Source organism: Pituophis catenifer, unplaced genomic scaffold (assembly GCF_029215685.1).
Source record: "Pituophis catenifer annectens isolate HBS135680 unplaced genomic scaffold, rPitCat1.0.hap2 SCAF_1, whole genome shotgun sequence".
NCBI classification, from domain to species: domain Eukaryota; kingdom Metazoa; phylum Chordata; class Lepidosauria; order Squamata; family Colubridae; genus Pituophis; species Pituophis catenifer.
The window spans coordinates 266481464-266500418 of NW_027256881.1; the positions used below are offsets into that span (position 1 = coordinate 266481464).

An 18955-nucleotide genomic window follows, 5' to 3' on the forward strand; every position below is an offset into this window, starting at 1 on the left:
TATCTTAAGCTAGGATGGTGGCTGAGCCTTTTTGGTTTTTGGTTCTGAACAGCTGTATTCTTTCTTAGATATATATGTTGGGTTCTTTTAAATGGCATTTAAATTTTTCAACTGTAAAATGCCCAGAGTCACTATGGAGCCAGGTAGCCTCAAAACTAATTAATTAATTTCTCCAGTAATTAATAGTGGCATACAGAGACTAAGAAAGATGAACTCTTTTAATTTTGAAGGAGTTCCGAACAAGTAAATTTGCACAAGCAACATTTCAAGTGAAATTATGACAAAATCCTTTCCTTATGGACTTTGGTAATCGTATGTCCTGCTGTTTCCTGTTCACTTCCTTTTTGGTTTTCAGGACATCCGACAGCTCCTTATTCCCCCTGCTGGCTTTTTTATGAGCTCTCTTTATCTTTCCTTTGGATCACAATAGCCTGAAGTTGTTCTTCTGATAACATCTTGTTCTATAGAGCAACTGTAGACTCATCCCTTTCATCCACTATTCCCATCTGTGTAGCTTCCTGAAATCTCAGGTTTTTAAAAAATTTCTTTTTGTCCTGATGTTCCTAGGCCCACTTTCTTTCAGGAGTGTTGTGCTTCTCTGTGGGAAAACAGTTCTTATATCTTTCTGCAAAACTAGAACAATTGAGTGGCTCATTTTTTCCCCTATGTTTCCAGTGAAAAAATGTTTGCCTTTAAGTATATAACAATTTGGCACTGTGATCTCAATTCAAGAACTTTCACCTACTTCAAAGCAGTGGTGGAATTCAAATTTTTTTACTACCGGTTCTGTGTGCATGGCTTGGTGGGCATGGCAGGGGAAGGATACTGCAAAATCTCCATTCCCACCCCACTCCTGGGGGAAGGATATTGCAAAAATCTCCATTCCCGTCCCACTCTGGGGCCAGCCAGAGGTGGTATTTGCTGGTTCTCCGAACAACTCAAAATTTCCGCTACTGGTTCTCCAGAACCTGTCAGAACCTGCTGAATTTCGCCCCTGCTTCAAAGCACCCCTTTTACATATCCCCACTAAATATATACAGGTACAAAAAATTGAGGGATGTATTCTTGCCCTTTTTAAAACTACGAGCCTCATTGATTGCATCATAAAAGCCTACATTTTGATCGACTGATACAGTTAGGACATTGTTATTCTTTTACTCATATTTACTCATATAGCCATTTTGATAGTACTATTGGACCTCTCTCCCATTCAGCTTATGGGGTTTTTGAGCAAGATCCACTACTCTTCACTCTAGTCTCTCATTACCTCTTTATCAGCATTGGCAGCTTCCGCACATACTTGCTGCATTTTTAGCTGCAAGGATAAGAGCAGTGTTCAAATAAAAAATACCTTTCTGTAATTGATATATCTGCTTTTATCAGTTTCCCTTCACAAAGGAGTGGAAAGTGTGGCTGAGTAAGCAAGTGATGACATCATTACTATATGCCTGTTCTTTTTTTTTTTCCAGAGCAGTAATGAGAATTGGGTCCTAAGTCCAAACTCCACTATTACCCAGAAGGCAGGCAGACAACAACCGAGCAACTCATGGTTATTCTTGGTATAAGTTCTTATTGCTATCAGTTCTTGCTTTCTGACATTTTTTGGCTAGGCAGGCAGGCAGGCCACAGTGAAGAAAAAGAACAGTATATTTTGTTAAGGACTAATTCTAAACTGTGACTAAATAACCAACTGCTGGTAGAACATATACATTCTGTACAAAAATTCTTGGGACTCTTTTAGGAGATGCATTCCGATCAAAAAAGCTGTAATTGGGCCTATTATGCACAAACTAGTACACTGTATGCAATGCCAGAATCATAGGGCTGGAAGAGACCTTGGAGATCTTCTATTCAACCCTCTGCCCGAGGCAGGAGTTCTTATTCCACCCTGTACAAATGGTTGAAAACCACCAGTGATGGAGTACTCACAACTCAAAGAGGCAAGCTATTCCATTGACTAATTGTTCTCACCATCAGGAAATTTCTCAATTCCAGGTTGGTTCTCTCTCTGACTAGCTTCCACCCATTGCTTCTTGTCCTGCCCTCGGGTGCTTTGAATAAATCGACTCTCCCTTCCCTGTGACAGACCTTCAAGTATTGGAAGGCAGCTCTTATGTCAAGCCTTCAGTCTATTAAGCTAAACTTACCCATTTACTATTCATCATACGGTTTAGATTCCAGATCCCTTATAATCTTTGCTGCACTCTTTCTAGGGCCTCACCTTTTTTTTTTATATCATGGTGACCAGGACTGCATACAGTATTCAAAGTGTGGCCTTACTAGTGCAGTGTAGAACAGTACTATCACTACGTGTGTTCTTTATGCTATTCTTCCTTTAATACAGGATTGCATTGCTGGTTCATACTTAAGCAATGTTCACCAAGACACCTAGATTCCTCTTACAGGTACTATTGTTGGGCAGGTATTGTCCATTTTGTACATATGTACAGTGTTTGATTTTTCCTGCCTAAGTGCAGGATCTTACTTTTCTTACTACTGAACTGCATCTTGTTGAATAGGGTCCAATGCTCAAGTCTGTCAAGGTCCTTTTGAATTTTGAGTCTATCTTCCAAAGTGTTGCAGTTTCCCCCAGCTTAATGGCATGTGCAAATATGATAAACACCCATTCAGACCCCACATCGAGGTAATTTATGAAGATGTTCAAAAGCACTCGATCCAAGAAAGAATCTTAAGGTATTCCACTACATCTATGTAGATATAATTCTATTGGGTTGGTCAAATCCACAACACTATTGCAACTGAACTGGTTCTTTTCCATTATCCATGACAGTATTCAAATAGCAACTGCTATCCTATTTGGCAATGATTTTGTTCTTCTATATTCTAGTTTTATACATTTATTAATGAGCTTTGAATATTTAAGGTACAATAATTACAAATGCCATTTCCTAAATAGTAAGGTTTAAAGAAATTAACATTGTTAAACTATATCCTAGACATTTAGAATTTATCCATTTACAAACAGGGTTGAATACTGGATTATTTGTGCCTGGATTATTCAAAAAGTGTGATTATGCATTTCTGGAAGGAGATGTATGTTCTTTCAACAGAAAGACAGGATAGTAAGATTCTGTCAGAGTTCAATTTGTTCTTTAAAAATATTTATTAATATTGGGCAATGTTAAGCTTCAGAATTAATAATGACTGTAGGCTAGACAGAATTCCTGACATTTTGCCAGCAATAGTGGTTGGCATCTTCAGAAGCAAGGTTGTCCACTATGTAGAACACAAGCAACTAAATAAGGATTGATTGGGCTCCTGTATTTATAGCCGGGTATTTGACAGTTTATTGGTCTTTAGTCAAGCTAGTTTCCAATTGGTGCAGCTTGGTGAGAGCTGGTCTCAGATTGGTTGTTGTGCTTGAACCTGACTGAAGCTCAATCCATGAAAGTTTCTACTAGAAAATTATTAATGTTCTTTAATGGAACAGAATATAGTTATTATTTTGTATGTAAGTAAGGGGGGCTAATTTTACACAATGCGCGGCCCCATTGCGAACCGGTAGTAAAGGTAAGTAGATTGTTCCCTTAGTACAATCTATACTTGCTACTTAGCAAGCAGCAGTAGCAGCAAGTATCCTGTTTGTGAACTCAATAAAAGTTTATTTTCCCAAAGGGCAAAAGTTAAGGGGAGCGGGGCAATGCTACGTTTATGAGTAATAAAACTATTAGTTGAAAGCTAGCTACATTTACTCAAAAATAGGTCCAATTTGCTTCTCACAAAGAAGCACTTTTCTACAGAGAGATACATATGAATTGTCAGTCCTTTTTGGAGTTCTTCTTTGACACTTGATTAGCAAACTACATTATCTGTGCATTCACCAAGTTGAACAAATTCATCCAAAGGTGACTTTCTAAGGCTCCCGATTTAACTGTAACTATTTGTTAAGTAACCGGAGCAGCCAAACCTTTCTCACTCTGTAACACATTAACCGGTCGAGTAGTCTCTCCTCCTTGCCTTTCTCCAAATTGCTAAACTCATGTTCTCAGAAAGTGCAGTTCTCCTCGCAGAGGCTTCCAAGTTTCTTTCCCCACCCCCTTCATTTGTGCTCCCCATGGATAGAGGTTTCAAAGTATTTCTAACAGGACCACCAGATTCTGTAACAGCTGTTTGTTCCCTATGCCATCCGTCTGGTAAACTCGAAAGATTCATTTTTCTCACCATGTACAATGGATACATGAGAGCTAAACTTTTTGTTTCTCTATGTCATATATGTGGACATATGTGTCATATATGTAATATAATATATATGCATAATTTTATATTTATTTTGTCATGCTTATGTAGTGTATATTGGAGAGGGTGAACCTTTTGAGAGCTGCGTGCAACGAAATTTAATTTTAATGTATGCCGATTAGCGTACATTCAAAGTGACAATAAAGTTATTCTAAGTCTAAGCTATTCCCCTTATTATTGGCAACGGTGCTTTTTTTTTAAAAAAAGAGGCAACTGGACTTTCTGGTTTTTTTTTTTTCTTTTAAGACTTCTCATCCAGGAAACTTCAGCAGCTCTGGATGGTGAGAAAAAAATTGGCAAGAAGCCAAGAGTCAAGCCTCCTGGGGCAGCTCTCGGTAAGGACTCCCTTGGGACCGTTGAAGACGTAGAGCGGGGAGAGGAGGAAAGGGAACGTGGCCTTTCAATTAGTACTGCACACGTGTTGTTTATTTAGGAGGACCTCCGTGTTTGACGGACCTACTTCCCAGCTATGCCCACACACGGGGCTATTCTTTTCTCTTGTCCCTCAGAGAGAGAGAGAGAGAGACCGCAGCCAGCTTCGTCTTCCAGTTCTCAGGAGGAGATACAAGCCTGCCGCCGGTGCCCTAAAACCAACGGTCGCCCCCCCCCCCCTAAAAAATATATAGTCTGACTTCGCTGAGGGATGGGGGGGTAACGTCCCCTTCGCCTTCCAGGGCGAGACGAAGGCCCCGCCGCGCTGCATTGTGGTCCACGCCGTTGTATGTTGAAGCCGCAAAGCCTGTCGGGAACCACGGGAGGCGGCGGCCAAACTCCGAGCGGCGGCCGAGGGCCCGGCTGGAAACAGGCACCCCCATCGCCTCCTGGAACTTCTCAAGCCTTCCCTGCAAGCGCTCTCCCGGGCCCGATTCGCCGCCGCCGCCGCCGCCGTCCGTCGTTGGGGACTCGGGAGAGCCTTTTGGGAGCATCTCCGAATTTAGCTACCTCGGATGGGGATGTGGAGTCAGGAGGCGGAGCTACCTGGGCAGAGAAGGCCGAAGTTGAGAGCGAGAAGCGGAGCGCAAAACTCCTCTCTGGCGCGGTGGATCCCCTGAGGCCTCCGAAAAAGCAGCCCTCGACCCAGGAAAGTCTTGGCGCGGCTTCTCGGTGAGGGGTGCGTGTGTGTGTGAGGGGCGAAACTCCGAAGAGGTTCCCTCGGGGCTCTTCACCCCGGTCCTCGCAACTTTTTCTCCGCTTTTCTGGTGCTCCGTTTAACTCTTCCTGCCTCGTGAAGGTGGCGGCGCGGAGAGCTCCTGCCTCCCCGTGGAAGAACGGAAGGATAATGGTTGGCACCCACATCCCAAGGACGGTCTTTGGATCTTGGCTCTGCTTTTGAAGCTTTCCTTTCGCAGCAACATCCCCCCACGCCCACCCCAAAAAAAGAGGAATTATAAATGCACGGGAGAAGACACGGAAATTTAAGAGGCGGAAGAGAGGAGTGCCTCCGTCAGAACTATAACAGCTTCAGCTACTTCTTTTGTTGTTGTTGTTGTTGAAGTAAATGCCTTTGTGACCTAAAGTAAGATTTCTACATCATGCACAATTTGCCGGCCCAAAGACCTTGAGAAAGCATTCGGTCTTTTTTTTTTCTTTTTTTCCCCACATAACTTCTCACCTTTGGGGAAAAAAAAAAGACTTGTGGACCAGGCTTCGAATAAGGGAGCTTAGTATAACGTACGTTGATTTAACCTTTTGCTTACTGCGGAAAACTAGATTAATTGATCCTCCTGTTGGCTTATCTTTTGTTAGGAAGATTACTTATTGCCTTGTGTGACTACCCAAGGTGGGGATTATTTAATGAATGAACATTGTAGTCAGGGTGGATGGCTGCTCTACCATTTCAAATGCTTTTGGAAATCGTTATGCAAACTTGCTGAAAAAAGCTGATATCGTTGGGAAAAATTGATCTCTCTTGACAAATCTCTTTTATCAAACAAGGTAAGTGGATCACTTGAAGCTTGCACAGTAAACACTTTATGATTGTGAGGTGTGACGGATTACTAGAATAAAATAACAAAGGAGTCCATTCTGAACATGTTAGGTCAGTGCTGGTTACATTGTTTAGTTTTAAATGATTAAACTCATTCTCGTCTTATTATATAGCTTTTAAAATATGAGAACTCAAATTGGAATGGAGAAAAATTGTTTACGTTTAGCTCAATAATTACAAACTATAAAGGGTAAAAAACTTTGAAACAAATTTGGTGGCCTTTAATAAAGAGGAGCTGTTTCCCTTTTTTAATGACTCACTTCAGGAAACTTATTAAGGCTTTTTCTAATGCTGTACCAAAGTGTTTAAATTCCCATACATCTTAATTCAAGCTCTGAAAGTTATAGAAATCACAGAAAAGCTTATCATAATTTATTAATAACATCCAATATTCGTTTGGGATGGAAGGATTCAGGTTTAAAGCCATGTTAGTTCAAGGCTTAATGATTTATTTGTGATATTTTTTTGAACTTTTTAAATCCAGTATTTCCTAAGAAATTTCTTCTTCTTAATTAATAGCATCCAGTTGCAAAAAGGCAACTGGATGCTATACTGTTTCTGTATTGATATATTTCTTTAAAAGAAATTGTGTGACAATCTCCCCCCACCCCCAAGCTCAGAGAAATGGAAGTAAGTAGTAAAAGTTTAAAAATTAATTAAAGCAATTATAAGAATCTTTTAAATACCCCATTTTGTTCCAATGGACTATGATGGTTGATTAATAGTCACATGAATAAGCAAGTTTGCTTTATTCTTGTTATGCCTTTTGCTGAATGCATTTTATTCAAATTAATCTATCTGCAATAATGCTACTGATGCATTTTCTGTACTAGCAATTATTAATGCAATTAGAATGTTTGTACTTACCCATAAACATGCTGGAATCAGATAAAAGTCTACCCCCCTATACTTTTCTTTAGCACCTACTAAGGTAAGTTAGAATTTTAAACAATTATCCATGTCAAGTGAACTTTACCATGGACAACTATAGGGAAGTTTTATCAAGTTATATTTTGCACACACATGTCTGGTACTGTAAATTTGTAATAAAATTGTGACAAATTCAGATAAGTATAATTGGATGCTCGTAGCTAGATAACATTGTAGCATCTTAGTTTTGCTAATCAATTTGAATTGGTATTTTTATGGTTTCATAATTAATCTTAACATTAATTTCAAGATGATGTGTGAAGTGATGCCGACCATCAGTGAGGCAGAGATTCCCTCAGGGGGAAGTGGAAACCGTGGTTCAGGTTCTCCCCTTCAGTCGGATGCTGATTCCCATTTTGAGCAATTAATGGTATCCATGTTGGAAGAGCGTGATCGCCTCTTGGACACATTGCGAGAAACTCAAGAGACACTTGCATTGACCCAGGGTAAACTACATGAAGTTGGTCATGAGAGGGATTCTCTACAACGACAGCTTAATACTGCACTTCCTCAGGTATTTATTTAAATGAAAACTTTTTTAAATTTAAAAATGTTAAAATCAATATTTTAAGTTTAAATTCTTTTCCCGAACAATTATTGGCAGGAAATAATAAACACTTAGAAAAATAAGTGTTCTAGAGAGATTAGTTCTTCTTTTAATGGGATTTCTAGGAATGATGAAGCAAAAATATTTAATATGAGTGACAGAGTTTGAAAGGTTGCTTTATTCTCATTCATTACCCATACAATCTAAAAATTCTAGATTTTTTTTATTCTGAAGTTGTAGGCAATTAAATCATAAGAGTTATTAAAGTGAAGCATTTGTTGGACAATACTGTAGTGAAGAGAAAATATTATTTGCCATGCAGGAAGATGTAATAAAGATATCTAATGATCATGTTTTACTGATGGGCTTTCTTACAGAGAACCTAATATTAAGCCAATGTTTGACAGGAACTGTAGCTTTTTAAAAACTAGTATAGAATTTCATGTTTTCTCCATGGTAATAATAGCAGCACAACATAACCATAATTTTCTAGCAATATAACACTTCCCCAATATTTTGGTTGTGGTCATAAATATATTGTGGAATATTAAAAGATAGGAAAATCAAGGATCATATGAATAAGATATTTTATATAGATTTGTAATAGCTGTAGTTTCATTCCACTATATAATATATATATGAAATATTATATTGTAAGCTACCCAGAGTAATTGACTAAGATAGGTGGCCATAGGAATTGAACAAATAAATTATAAAATTGTTGTGCAGATGAGCATATTTGTAAGCACTCATCTGCACAACAAATTTATTTGTGTGTAAACGGTATATGTTTGTAGGTATATATGTATATTTATACATGCATAATATTTGAATATTATTTACAAAGTTGAAATCTCCATGCTTCCTATTGATAATTACTGGAAATCATTAAATAAATTGTAACTTACTTTTTTCTCTGTTTCACTACATTAGATAAAATGTGAATGATTGGAAGTCCCTTATGTGACATGTTGTAAAGATTTCAGGTTTTTTTTATGTTTTTTTTTGTAATTGTATTAAACATTACAATAAAAACTAATACAAACTAAAAAAAAATAGAAAGTGCAGAAAAGTGGGAAGAAAAGAATATAGTAAAAGAAATATATAAACAAATGATTTCTCCCTTCATAATAAGTATAAACAATTTTAGTAATTCATCACCTTCTCTTAAAATACAATAGCTGATCTTTTCCCCCCATATTTTATCTCATCTATAAATAAATCTTTAAAGCTTAATTGTTTAGTTCTAGTTAAGTCCATTAAGGGTCCATAGATAACTGTGAATCGGTTTTAACCTTGATCAAATAAACCAACTTGTTAATTTAAATGTTTTTAAATTATTTTTTTTATCATTCTGTAAGCTGCCCAGAGTTGCTTCAACAGTGATATGGGTGACATTTAAATTTAAGAAAAAAATTATATTCCTTTCTTTTCACAGTTGATTTTTAATCTCTTCTAAGACTGTCCTAGAACTTGATGTACTTTAAGACTTTAGCAAGTTACCTTTGTATAACCAATTTAAGAAAATTATCCAGATCACTCTTTTGATTTGTTTTTTTGTATACCTCTTTTAATTAATTAAGGCATCAACTGGTTTTATTTGTATATCCAGTGTAGCATCTTTTTCCATATCATTCTTCTAGCCTCTCATTTTTAAATTCATTTTCAAATCAGGAATGTCTTGTCTGGTAAAACTTGTTCTTCAGCTGTAACATTTTTTAAACATAGTCTGTCTATAATGACAGACACTATTAAAATTAAATTTTGGATCCATTCTTCAGAAATATCTTAAATGTATCCACTTAATGTATTTTGCTCCATTCTATTGCATTAGTGAAAGTGTTTTTCTTCTTTAATTGTAATCTTCAGTTTCTTGTAGTTCTCTCTGGTAGTCAACTTTCAAAGTCCGTCCTTCTTCTTTTTAAAGAATTCAAAACAACACCATTTTCTCACAGGAAGAATTTTTATAATTATTTTCAAGATCTTATTTTAAATCCTATCTGGACCTTAATCCTTTTGTAACTTTCCAAAATCAACATTCTAATCATCCATTTGCTGTTTATTCCAAAAGGGAAAAAAATGAGATCCTTGCATTTAAAACGTTTGCTAAAAATTAAAGGAAACTCACCCAGTGCTCTAAAACCTGTCACTGCAAAGATTCCTAATACTTGAAAGCAGTTAAAGCAATTTCCAAAAGTGATTAAGAAATGAGGCTTGGCAAACCTTAGATCCATATAGGCTGCATTATGGCTGTGAGCTGCTTGAAATCCTCTGCTCCCAGCCCCTCAACTTACAAGTTGACCACAAAAACATCAGTTTCTGCAGTCTGTTCATGAGAAACAGCTGTCTGGAGAACAAGTGGTTGTGATCTCTGCTTTTTCTGGAGAGAGTTTTGCTGTCAAGCCACTGATATATGTTGCAATTCTGTCCCAGCTCCTTCAGGGATTTCTAGTTCACTACGAATGCTCACCAGAAGTCACCCCAAGATTTTTTTTTTTAATTAATTTAAAATTGGTGCCTGGGTTTTGTTTTTTGACTCTGTGTAGTAATGTTCAATAAAAAAATACTAAGATCTAAACATAACCTTTGTGTTCCTTGGTGGTTTTGGAGGAAATTTGCAGACAAAAGTATTTCTTCTGAGATTAGTACTAGATGAAGTTCAGACTTTAGATAAATAGATTTAGGATATCTTGTACTTAGGGTTCCACCACCCCCCTTCCAAAGAGCATGTTTATATTCCTTTGTTTTGTTTTAATGCCAACTGCTAGGAAAATGAATTTGTTTACCCTTCATTCTTTCTGGATTTTGTTTTGTAAGAAAATACATACTTCATAATGAAATTACTGCTGAGAAAAACATGTAAAATATCTTAAAGGATGGATTTAGGTTAGGTGTAGTTAAAAATTAATAAACTTAATTTTAAAATTAATAAAATACTGTCACAGTCGTAGAAATGAAAGGCTTGAAACATAGCTTTTGCCTAATAAGATAGATATAACTTTATTTTGAAACAATATGTTTTTGAAGTAAATTCATATATTTGGCTAATAATATTTATATTTTTGAGAATTTAAGGTGTAGAGCCACATACATTTAGAGAAACACTTTTAATAATAGCTTATTTTGAATGCAGACCTAGTTAAGTATCTTTGGCATTGTATTTGATTTGTATTTGAAACACATCCAGTTAAAAACTGTCTTGTGAAAATTGAAATTAAGAGATGAATATAGACTTGAGTCATTTTATTTTGGAGTTAGATTTAGAAGACTTTGAAGAAAGAATGCATTTAATCTTGCTATGTGAAAAGAATATTGAAGGCAAGGTAGATACATAGCTACACCAAAGCAAAGGGCTGAGTGGACTGAGTAAATGTAGTCAGAAACTGTTTAAGGGACAATATTTGATAATCTAGATTAAATTTGCAGCATTTGCTTAAAAGGTAGCTAAAGCTTTTGAATGCCTAAAAGCATAATGGAGAAATATATTGGTAACTAAATCCAATTATATTATGAAATTAAATATTAACTTTAAGAGAATAAGAAATACAGACCGCAGGGTTGATGGTCTGATGCTTTTTAAAGGTATAGGTAACTTTTTGTGCTTAGACACACATTTGAAAGTAGGCAATAGATTCTTTCAGATGGCTGCCTTGATACATATGACCCCTTAAAAATCACCTGTTTTTCAGAAGAAAATTACATATTGTTATAATTGTTACATATTGCTTTTGCCTGTAATTTCTTATGGTATAAATCTGATTCAAGTACTGTGGTACATTTGCTCTAATTACCGAGTTCATGTTTTAATCCATATCCAAATAAATTGAATTATATGAGATTTGGCTATAAAAAAGATTTGTAAGGCTTTCATGGTAGCTTAAAATGTTAAGCCATAATATGGCTTGCTAAATTTTGATTTAGTCTGTGGCATGTAGCCACCAAACTATAGTTTTTTCAAACCTACTACAAACCTAGGATTTTTTTCTGGAACACTGACACCTAGTTGAGATCAGAATTTAATGAACCAAATTCACAGTTTACCTACATTGTATATTGGAGTTAAAAAAGATACAATGAGTATCTTTACTGGGAAAGATGGTCTTGGAAATGGCATGGAGGATACTGTTGCAATTTTAAGCATTGCAGAAACTTAATCTAGTAATTTACTGAATATTCATGATATCTATTTGGCTTGCTTTATTAGACTACGTCTATTCCTTTGTGACAGTCATCTAATAGAAAATGCAAAACAAAACAAACTTTAGAAATCATATTGCAATTTAATTTCTGCTATTAACATTAAATTTTACAACGCAAAAATACCAATAGACATGTTTTTAAGACTGATTGGAAGAGCTATTTTACTCAATGGTGCTATTGAGACTTGTGGTCTAAATGGATAGGAGGGCTTGTTCGTTTGTGAGCGTACAACTGGAGACAGCTTGGTCATAGTATTTTCTGTCCTGTTAATTTCTTCATTTGATTAGTGTAATGTGTTATATGTGGGGCTTCCCTTGAAAACAACCAATAATCTTTACTAACTCAGAATGCTATAACGATAATTGTAATTTAAACAGCCAAGGAGAAGCATACTATCAATTATTACATGATTTCTGAACAAACTGTTCTATCTGCTTATTTGCCTCTGGGCACTATTTAGTGTCTACCTTTAAAATCCTGTAATGATTTAGGAGCCAAGTATTTGACAGAATGCTTCTGCAAGTGCCATTTTTCCTATACCATAGAATCTTTTCTTGGGGTCTTTCTGTGGAAAGTACTGTATATTGATTCATGTTGTAGAAGCTTTGTGTCTAGACCTAATACAATGTGCTACATTTACTTTATGGACCATCTAGAGTCAGGTGAATTGAGCAAACTAAATCAATTAATAAACTGTCAGGTTAAATCCAACAATGATTTATACAGTAACAATTATTTCCATTTTAGTTATTTTCAAGATAGTCAATCCCATCTCCCAATTCCAGAAAATCTAATATTGAAGTTTCTGACACATCTTAAGCACCATAGGACTGAGATAATTTTGCTGAACATTCTTACTTTCCTCTTAGTACATTGGGCCCAAGTGAAACTAATGTTAAGATCATTGTTCTACAACGCCTCTCCCTGAATGGCCAGAAATTGCCTATTACATTTCCCCTTTCTTCAATATGGACAAGTTAGACTTCATTAGTTTGGTTATGATATAATGAATATGTGTCCATGCACACACAAACACCCACACGGCACTGCTTGGTTTGTTTCATGACCTGAGTAAAGCAGGTGATAGTGAGGATCAAGAGGCTCACTCTTATCCTTCCACATAAGATTAAATGTAAATTTTTCTTCCTTATGCCATGTAATTTTTCATACCTAAGTATTATCCACAGTGTGCAGTTGGAAAAATTATATAGAGAAAACATTTCATGGATGTGTGAAAGGTCAGTTTTTACTATTTCCCTGTCAATCCTTCCAAACATCTGAGAATTTTATTTTCATGAATTATGTCACATGTGGGGAGAAGTCCCGACAATAAAAATTTAAAGATATTTTATTGCTAGGAAAATAAAATAGATTACAATTCCATGTTCACCTCTTTCTAGGAATACAGAAACAGGTGATTAAAAACCCGTTTAGCTCCTTTCTGTCTGCTGCTCCCTCCAGAAATTGAAGCTCTAATCCTTATTTAGGAATGAAATACACACTGCTTGCTGCTCACATGGCCTGGTTCCAAATAGGCCACAGCCCATTAGTGGGCCATGGCCCATGGGTTGGGAACCCCTATTTAGAGTCCAATGAATCCAAGACTATGGTAGTGCTGGCCAGGAGAACCTTTGCATACCTATAGTCTATAGGTATATACCTATCACCTGATCCTTTGCTACTGTAATTTACTGTACATAAGACTGCACTAAAGATAATTTGAGAGCACCAGCTAATGCAAGTTGTAGTTACTTGCAGGAACCAGTTTTATCAGGTATGGCTATATAACATTGGTTATTATGGGAGATTGATTAGATAGTTTTCGTGTATTACTTTGCTCAGCCTTTAAGATCTTTGGAATATGTCTAATTTGTGATGCAGCTGAAGAGTTTTGGAGGCAGTTACTTAGCTGTGGCATTTTTAGCTTGAGTGCCCTTGCTATGGAATGCTTTCAGCATCTTCATCATTGAAATGTTGTTCTTGTGGTTTGGTTGGTTTGATGTCTTTTACTCTTTTATAAGATTAATGGTGTATAAAACCAGTTAATTATTGTGCCTGATTGTAGAACACCTTCTCAAAGTATAGAGATTTCTGATGCTTTTTGGCACCATGTCAAAATCTGTCAGCTTCCCTAAGCATTTTATGCTGATTTATCTCAATCTGGTTGCTGGGAGTTGTCTCATTTTTATAGTTTCTACTGTTTGTCTTTATTTTATTGTTTGCAAAAAAAAAAAGAAAGAAAGAAAGAAAGAAAGAAAAAAGTACAGGAAGAGTCATCTTTTAGAAAATTCAATTTATCTTCAATTCATATCATTATACAATGTATTTACAATTTTTATATTTTATTTATATTTTTCATTTTACCTAATTATAAAAATAGAAATGAAAAATTAAGCAGATAATTTAGTAGTCTGAATACTAAAGACTCTTCCAATCAAGATTGTGATAAAGTGCTTATTCAAATATGAAACAAGGTAATTTCCTCAGAAACTTGTATAATTAGTTAGTTAGTTTAGTTAGTTTATTGAATTTATATACCGCCCTACTCCCGAAGGACTCAGGGCGATGATTGATAGGTAGAGAATTAATATACAAGTAGAATATTCAGATATTTAAGTTTTAAGCAATCAAGTTATTTTTATTGATAGGTGGAAATAAAATTTATGAAGATATTTTGATGTTGTCCTGAAATTCTTAAATTAGAGGTTTATGTGTTTTTTAGAATTATGAATTGAATATTTAAAATTCAGTAAAATAGGCAGGACATTAGTTTCTGAATAATTATAACACTTAAAACTCCAACTTGTTAACATTTTGAATTCAGTACAAATCTTTTAAAAATGTGTCATATTCTGACCTTCGTATCGATTGATTGATTTTTTAAAAATCAGTGTAGAAATATGCAGTCTTAAATAGATTTTGTGTGGTGTGATTAAATAAACCTGCAGTTTATTAAATCTCGGCACATGGTAAAAATAATTTCTGCTTCAAATGTAGGAAAATTTAATATTTGCATGATGAAATATGGAATATAGTTTCATAGAAATAAAATCCTATTTTGCCTAATGGAAAGTTGCAGTTGTAGAATCAGACATTTTTTCATTATATGTCTGATACATAGTTTGATGTATTCTAATGTGCTTTGGGTACATAATAGTTTAACTGTGATATAGTGTCATTCATATGTTTTACATGATACAGATTGTCTTTGCTTAGCAATTGCCTCATTCAGCAACTGTTGAGTTATGATGGGGCTGAAAAATAACTTAATGACCAATGCCCTCATTTACAACCTTCACATCATTCCTCAGTCACACGATTGCCATTACAGTCAGTACACATATTCTTTGCCTGACCTTTTGGGTTTTTTTTTTCTTTTTTCCTCTGAATAACAGAGAGATTGGATGGGAAGGGATTACAAGAGAATAAGTGGGCACACAATGCGGACTAGACCAAGCTGTTTGTGTAGTATGCTTGTGACAGCTAGCACCACAACATTTCTTTTGATGTGGATTCCCCATTGTGTGCTGATTTACTGTCGTAATTCCTTCCTCTCCAATGTAAATACATACATTAACTCCTTTCTTGCTAATTATAACAAGAGAGGATGCATTCCAAAGGGTGGGGGAGTCATTAGGAAGCAAACAAAACTGGAAGGTGTGAAATTAATTGGTTTTGTTACTTACATGTCTGCTATCCCAGTCCCTCAGTTAGTTTTCCAAAGTGGGGGGAAAGGGAAAACATAGTTGTGGTCATAAGTGTTCCCACTTAGTGGCCACTTCAGATAATGATACAGCTGCTGGTTCCAAGTATGGTTGCTAAATGAGGACTACCTATAACTTATATACTTCATTTGCATGCTACCTAGGGCTGATAGAAATTGAAATTCAAAACATTTGAAGATACAATGTACTTATTCTTTTATAAAATTTGAATCCTTTTACATATGCAGCAGGATTTATTTGGTTCTCCTCACTCCTTCATCTTAATTGTGCATACTTCTGGCATCACCTGCTGATCTTGTCTGCCTATAGAAGTTAAGCTGGTCTGAACTTATTTGGTCCTTGACTGGAGGACCAGCAAAGGATAAAAGGGTTGTATGTTAGACTAAAACATCTGAAAATATCCAGGAATGAAGCAATGGTAAGCTACTTCTATACTGTTGTACAGAATATTGTCTTATTGTAATCACCACAAATCAGCCTTTTTAAACCACTATTATTTGCTCTGGAGGGTTCTTCCAGATATGTAGAGCACAGTTCAGGAGATGGCTAGGGAAGAAGATGCAATTGTTCTACTGGTAGATATATCTCTTAAATTTTTAATATTAAACATTTTAGAAATAGTAAACTAGCATTTGGATTTGTAGTATTTGAAATTGTGGCCTTTACATTGCATCATTTAATTGATCTTTGGGGGGGGGTTACACAATGAGAAGTGTATGCAAATGCTGAATAAGTTATGAAAAGTTATAATTGAAATTACAAGGAGAATTATAGTTATTTAGTTTGTGAAAAGTGGAATGCATTCTGTAAAGAAGAACATTAAAATAGTGAAATTGTATTCTCAAAATTCCTTCATGTTAACATAAAATAGGCAGTAATTTTGTCCAATTAGTTGTTCTGCTTTACAATATATTATGTTGTATAATACTGAAAGCAGAGTGTAGTAAAAACAGGCAAAATTAAAAATATAGTATAAACATTTTTAGCAACTGATTTGTTTTCCAGGCTGTTGGGTTTAACATTCTGGATTTTGCTGTGAATTTTAGTTGCTAAAGAGACAAAAATCAAACCATTTTAAATATTAATGTTTAAAATTAATGCTCATTTTGTATTGATGGCATAAAACACTTAAATGTTTAGTTTTCTTTATTTCTACTTACACATGTTCTGATGATGTAGGCAATAGAAAGCTCTTCTCAACACATTTTATATCCTCTACACTTCAGTAAATTCTTAAAGCCTCTTAAGTCAAGTCTAACAGTTCTGTCTGCTTGCATTCCAATATGATGACCCAAGTAAGCAGAAAAGAGCTTAGTTGCTTTACTCTATAACCTTTTGATTTTTGTTGTGAAATGTATTTCTTGATTCTGCTACTGCTAAAAAGCCAAATTAGAAATAGATTTTAAATAGCATTCTGTTCTTTTTTACTCAAGAAATAACTCTTGTAGACTTTTATTCTTTTATGTTCTTTATTTTAATTAGGATATGTAAGAATAGTAAAACGAAAGAATGGTAAACAGTGCCATCAGTTAAACATCACAAAAATAATTTTATCTTTTTATCCATGCAAAATCGGTTCCAAAGTGACAATATAATAATGTTCATTAGTATGCATACCATTTGTCAAAATAAGAATTTAGTTCTTACTCTAAGATTCTGATAGTTATCATTGTTCAGCAATATTTTCATTAATTTTCAATATCATTTATCTTTTAATGTCAGATGTTAGCAAAAATGAGAATTTTAATTTTATCAGAATACAATATCTAAAAGTGATATAAGAAGCAATTAATGCTTTTAAGATTTATTGCAAAAAATTCTTTTTCTCATGTTACAAACTTGTTAAACTAGAATTACTGGATTATTCAATTATTTTAAAACATTATTTTCTCCTTTGCATTATGCATTTAAAAAGAGGTGATTTAGAGAAATGCTTTTCCTCTTCCTCCTCAAATACTGCAGATAAATGCCTTAAAAAAGGATAACAGAATATTAAACTACCATTGCCAACTTTAAATGCACAATAACTTTCATATAAAATTCTGCTAAATTTTCTTTTTAGGTAAATTAGCATAGGAGAGATGCATTAGAAAAAAAAGTTGAGTAATTGTAGTTGCTGAAAATGTAAGCTATTGCCAGATACTTCTTTTAGACATTATTGCATATGGGGACAAAATTCATAAAAGCAATAAATTCATTATGAAGTTAAATAGTACAATAGCAAGTTTGATTCTCCAATCCTTGGTTTAAAAAGGGAAAAAAGAACTATTTGTGGTAAGCTTTCCCTTAATTTAAAATGGCAGTAGTTGGATTTCTAAAAGTTACCCATGACTGTCAAAAGATACATGTATCCTTCTGTTGATCAGCTGGTTATTTTTCCCCCTATTAGTCAAATAGTCAAGTATTTTAAAGATACAAATATGATGACAGCAAAATCATCATAAATAGGTATAATATTCACAAGATTATAAAAATATCAACTGCTGTCCAGAGCAATCTGTTTGTTCAGAATTTTTAATCATTGCATAAAACATTTAAAATAATAATGAACTTTATTATATTTGTATTCTAAACTGTATTAAAATAGGCTCTCTTGGCTTTCCCACACATTGTATAAGTAGATTAGTGTTTTTCATTCCTAAATAAGGATTAGAGCTTCAATTTCTGGAGGGAGCAGCAGACAGAAAGGAGCTAAATGGGTTTTTAATCACCTGTTCTTTATTCCTAGAAAAAGGTGAACATGGAATTGTAATCTATTTTATTTTCCCAGCAATAAAATATTTTTAAATTTTGATTGTGGGGACTTCTCCTGACCTAATTCATGAAAATAAAATTCTCAGGTGTTTGGAAGGACTGACAGGGAAATAGTAAAAAAATGACTTTTCACACATCCATGAAACGTTTTCGCTATATATTTTTTCCAACTGCACACTGTGGATAATACTTAGGTATGAAAAATTACATGGCATAAGGAAGAAAAATTTACATTTAATCTTATGTGGAAGGATAAGAGTGAGCCTCTTGATCCTCACTATCACCTGCTTTACTCAGGTCATGAAACAAACCAAGCAGTGCCGTGTGGGTGTTTGTGTGTGCATGGACACATATTCATTATATCATAACCAAACTAATGAAGTCTAACTTGTCCATATTGAAGAAAGGGGAAATGTAATAGGCAATTTCTGGCCATTCAGGGAGAGGCGTTGTAGAACAATGATCTTAACATTAGTTTCACTTGGGCCCAATGTACTAAGAGGAAAGTAAGAATGTTCAGCAAAAATATCTCAGTCCTATGGTGCTTAAGATGTG

At 35.0% G+C, this 18955-nt stretch overlaps 1 protein-coding gene across 3 annotated transcripts in view; it reads left to right on the plus strand.

Moving 5' to 3' along the window:
* The first annotated feature begins 5051 nt into the window (after nucleotides 1-5051).
* Nucleotides 5052-18955, plus strand: part of PPFIA1 (PTPRF interacting protein alpha 1) — a 52416-nt gene continuing 38512 nt past the window's right edge. For all 3 annotated transcript variants that reach the window (XM_070935301.1, XM_070935284.1, XM_070935293.1), the window contains exons 1-2: nucleotides 5052-6192; nucleotides 7425-7688. In XM_070935301.1, coding sequence (XP_070791402.1) covers nucleotides 7425-7688 — 264 coding nt within the window. In that variant the 5' untranslated portion in view covers nucleotides 5052-6192. The remainder of the gene's footprint in view (nucleotides 6193-7424; nucleotides 7689-18955) is intronic.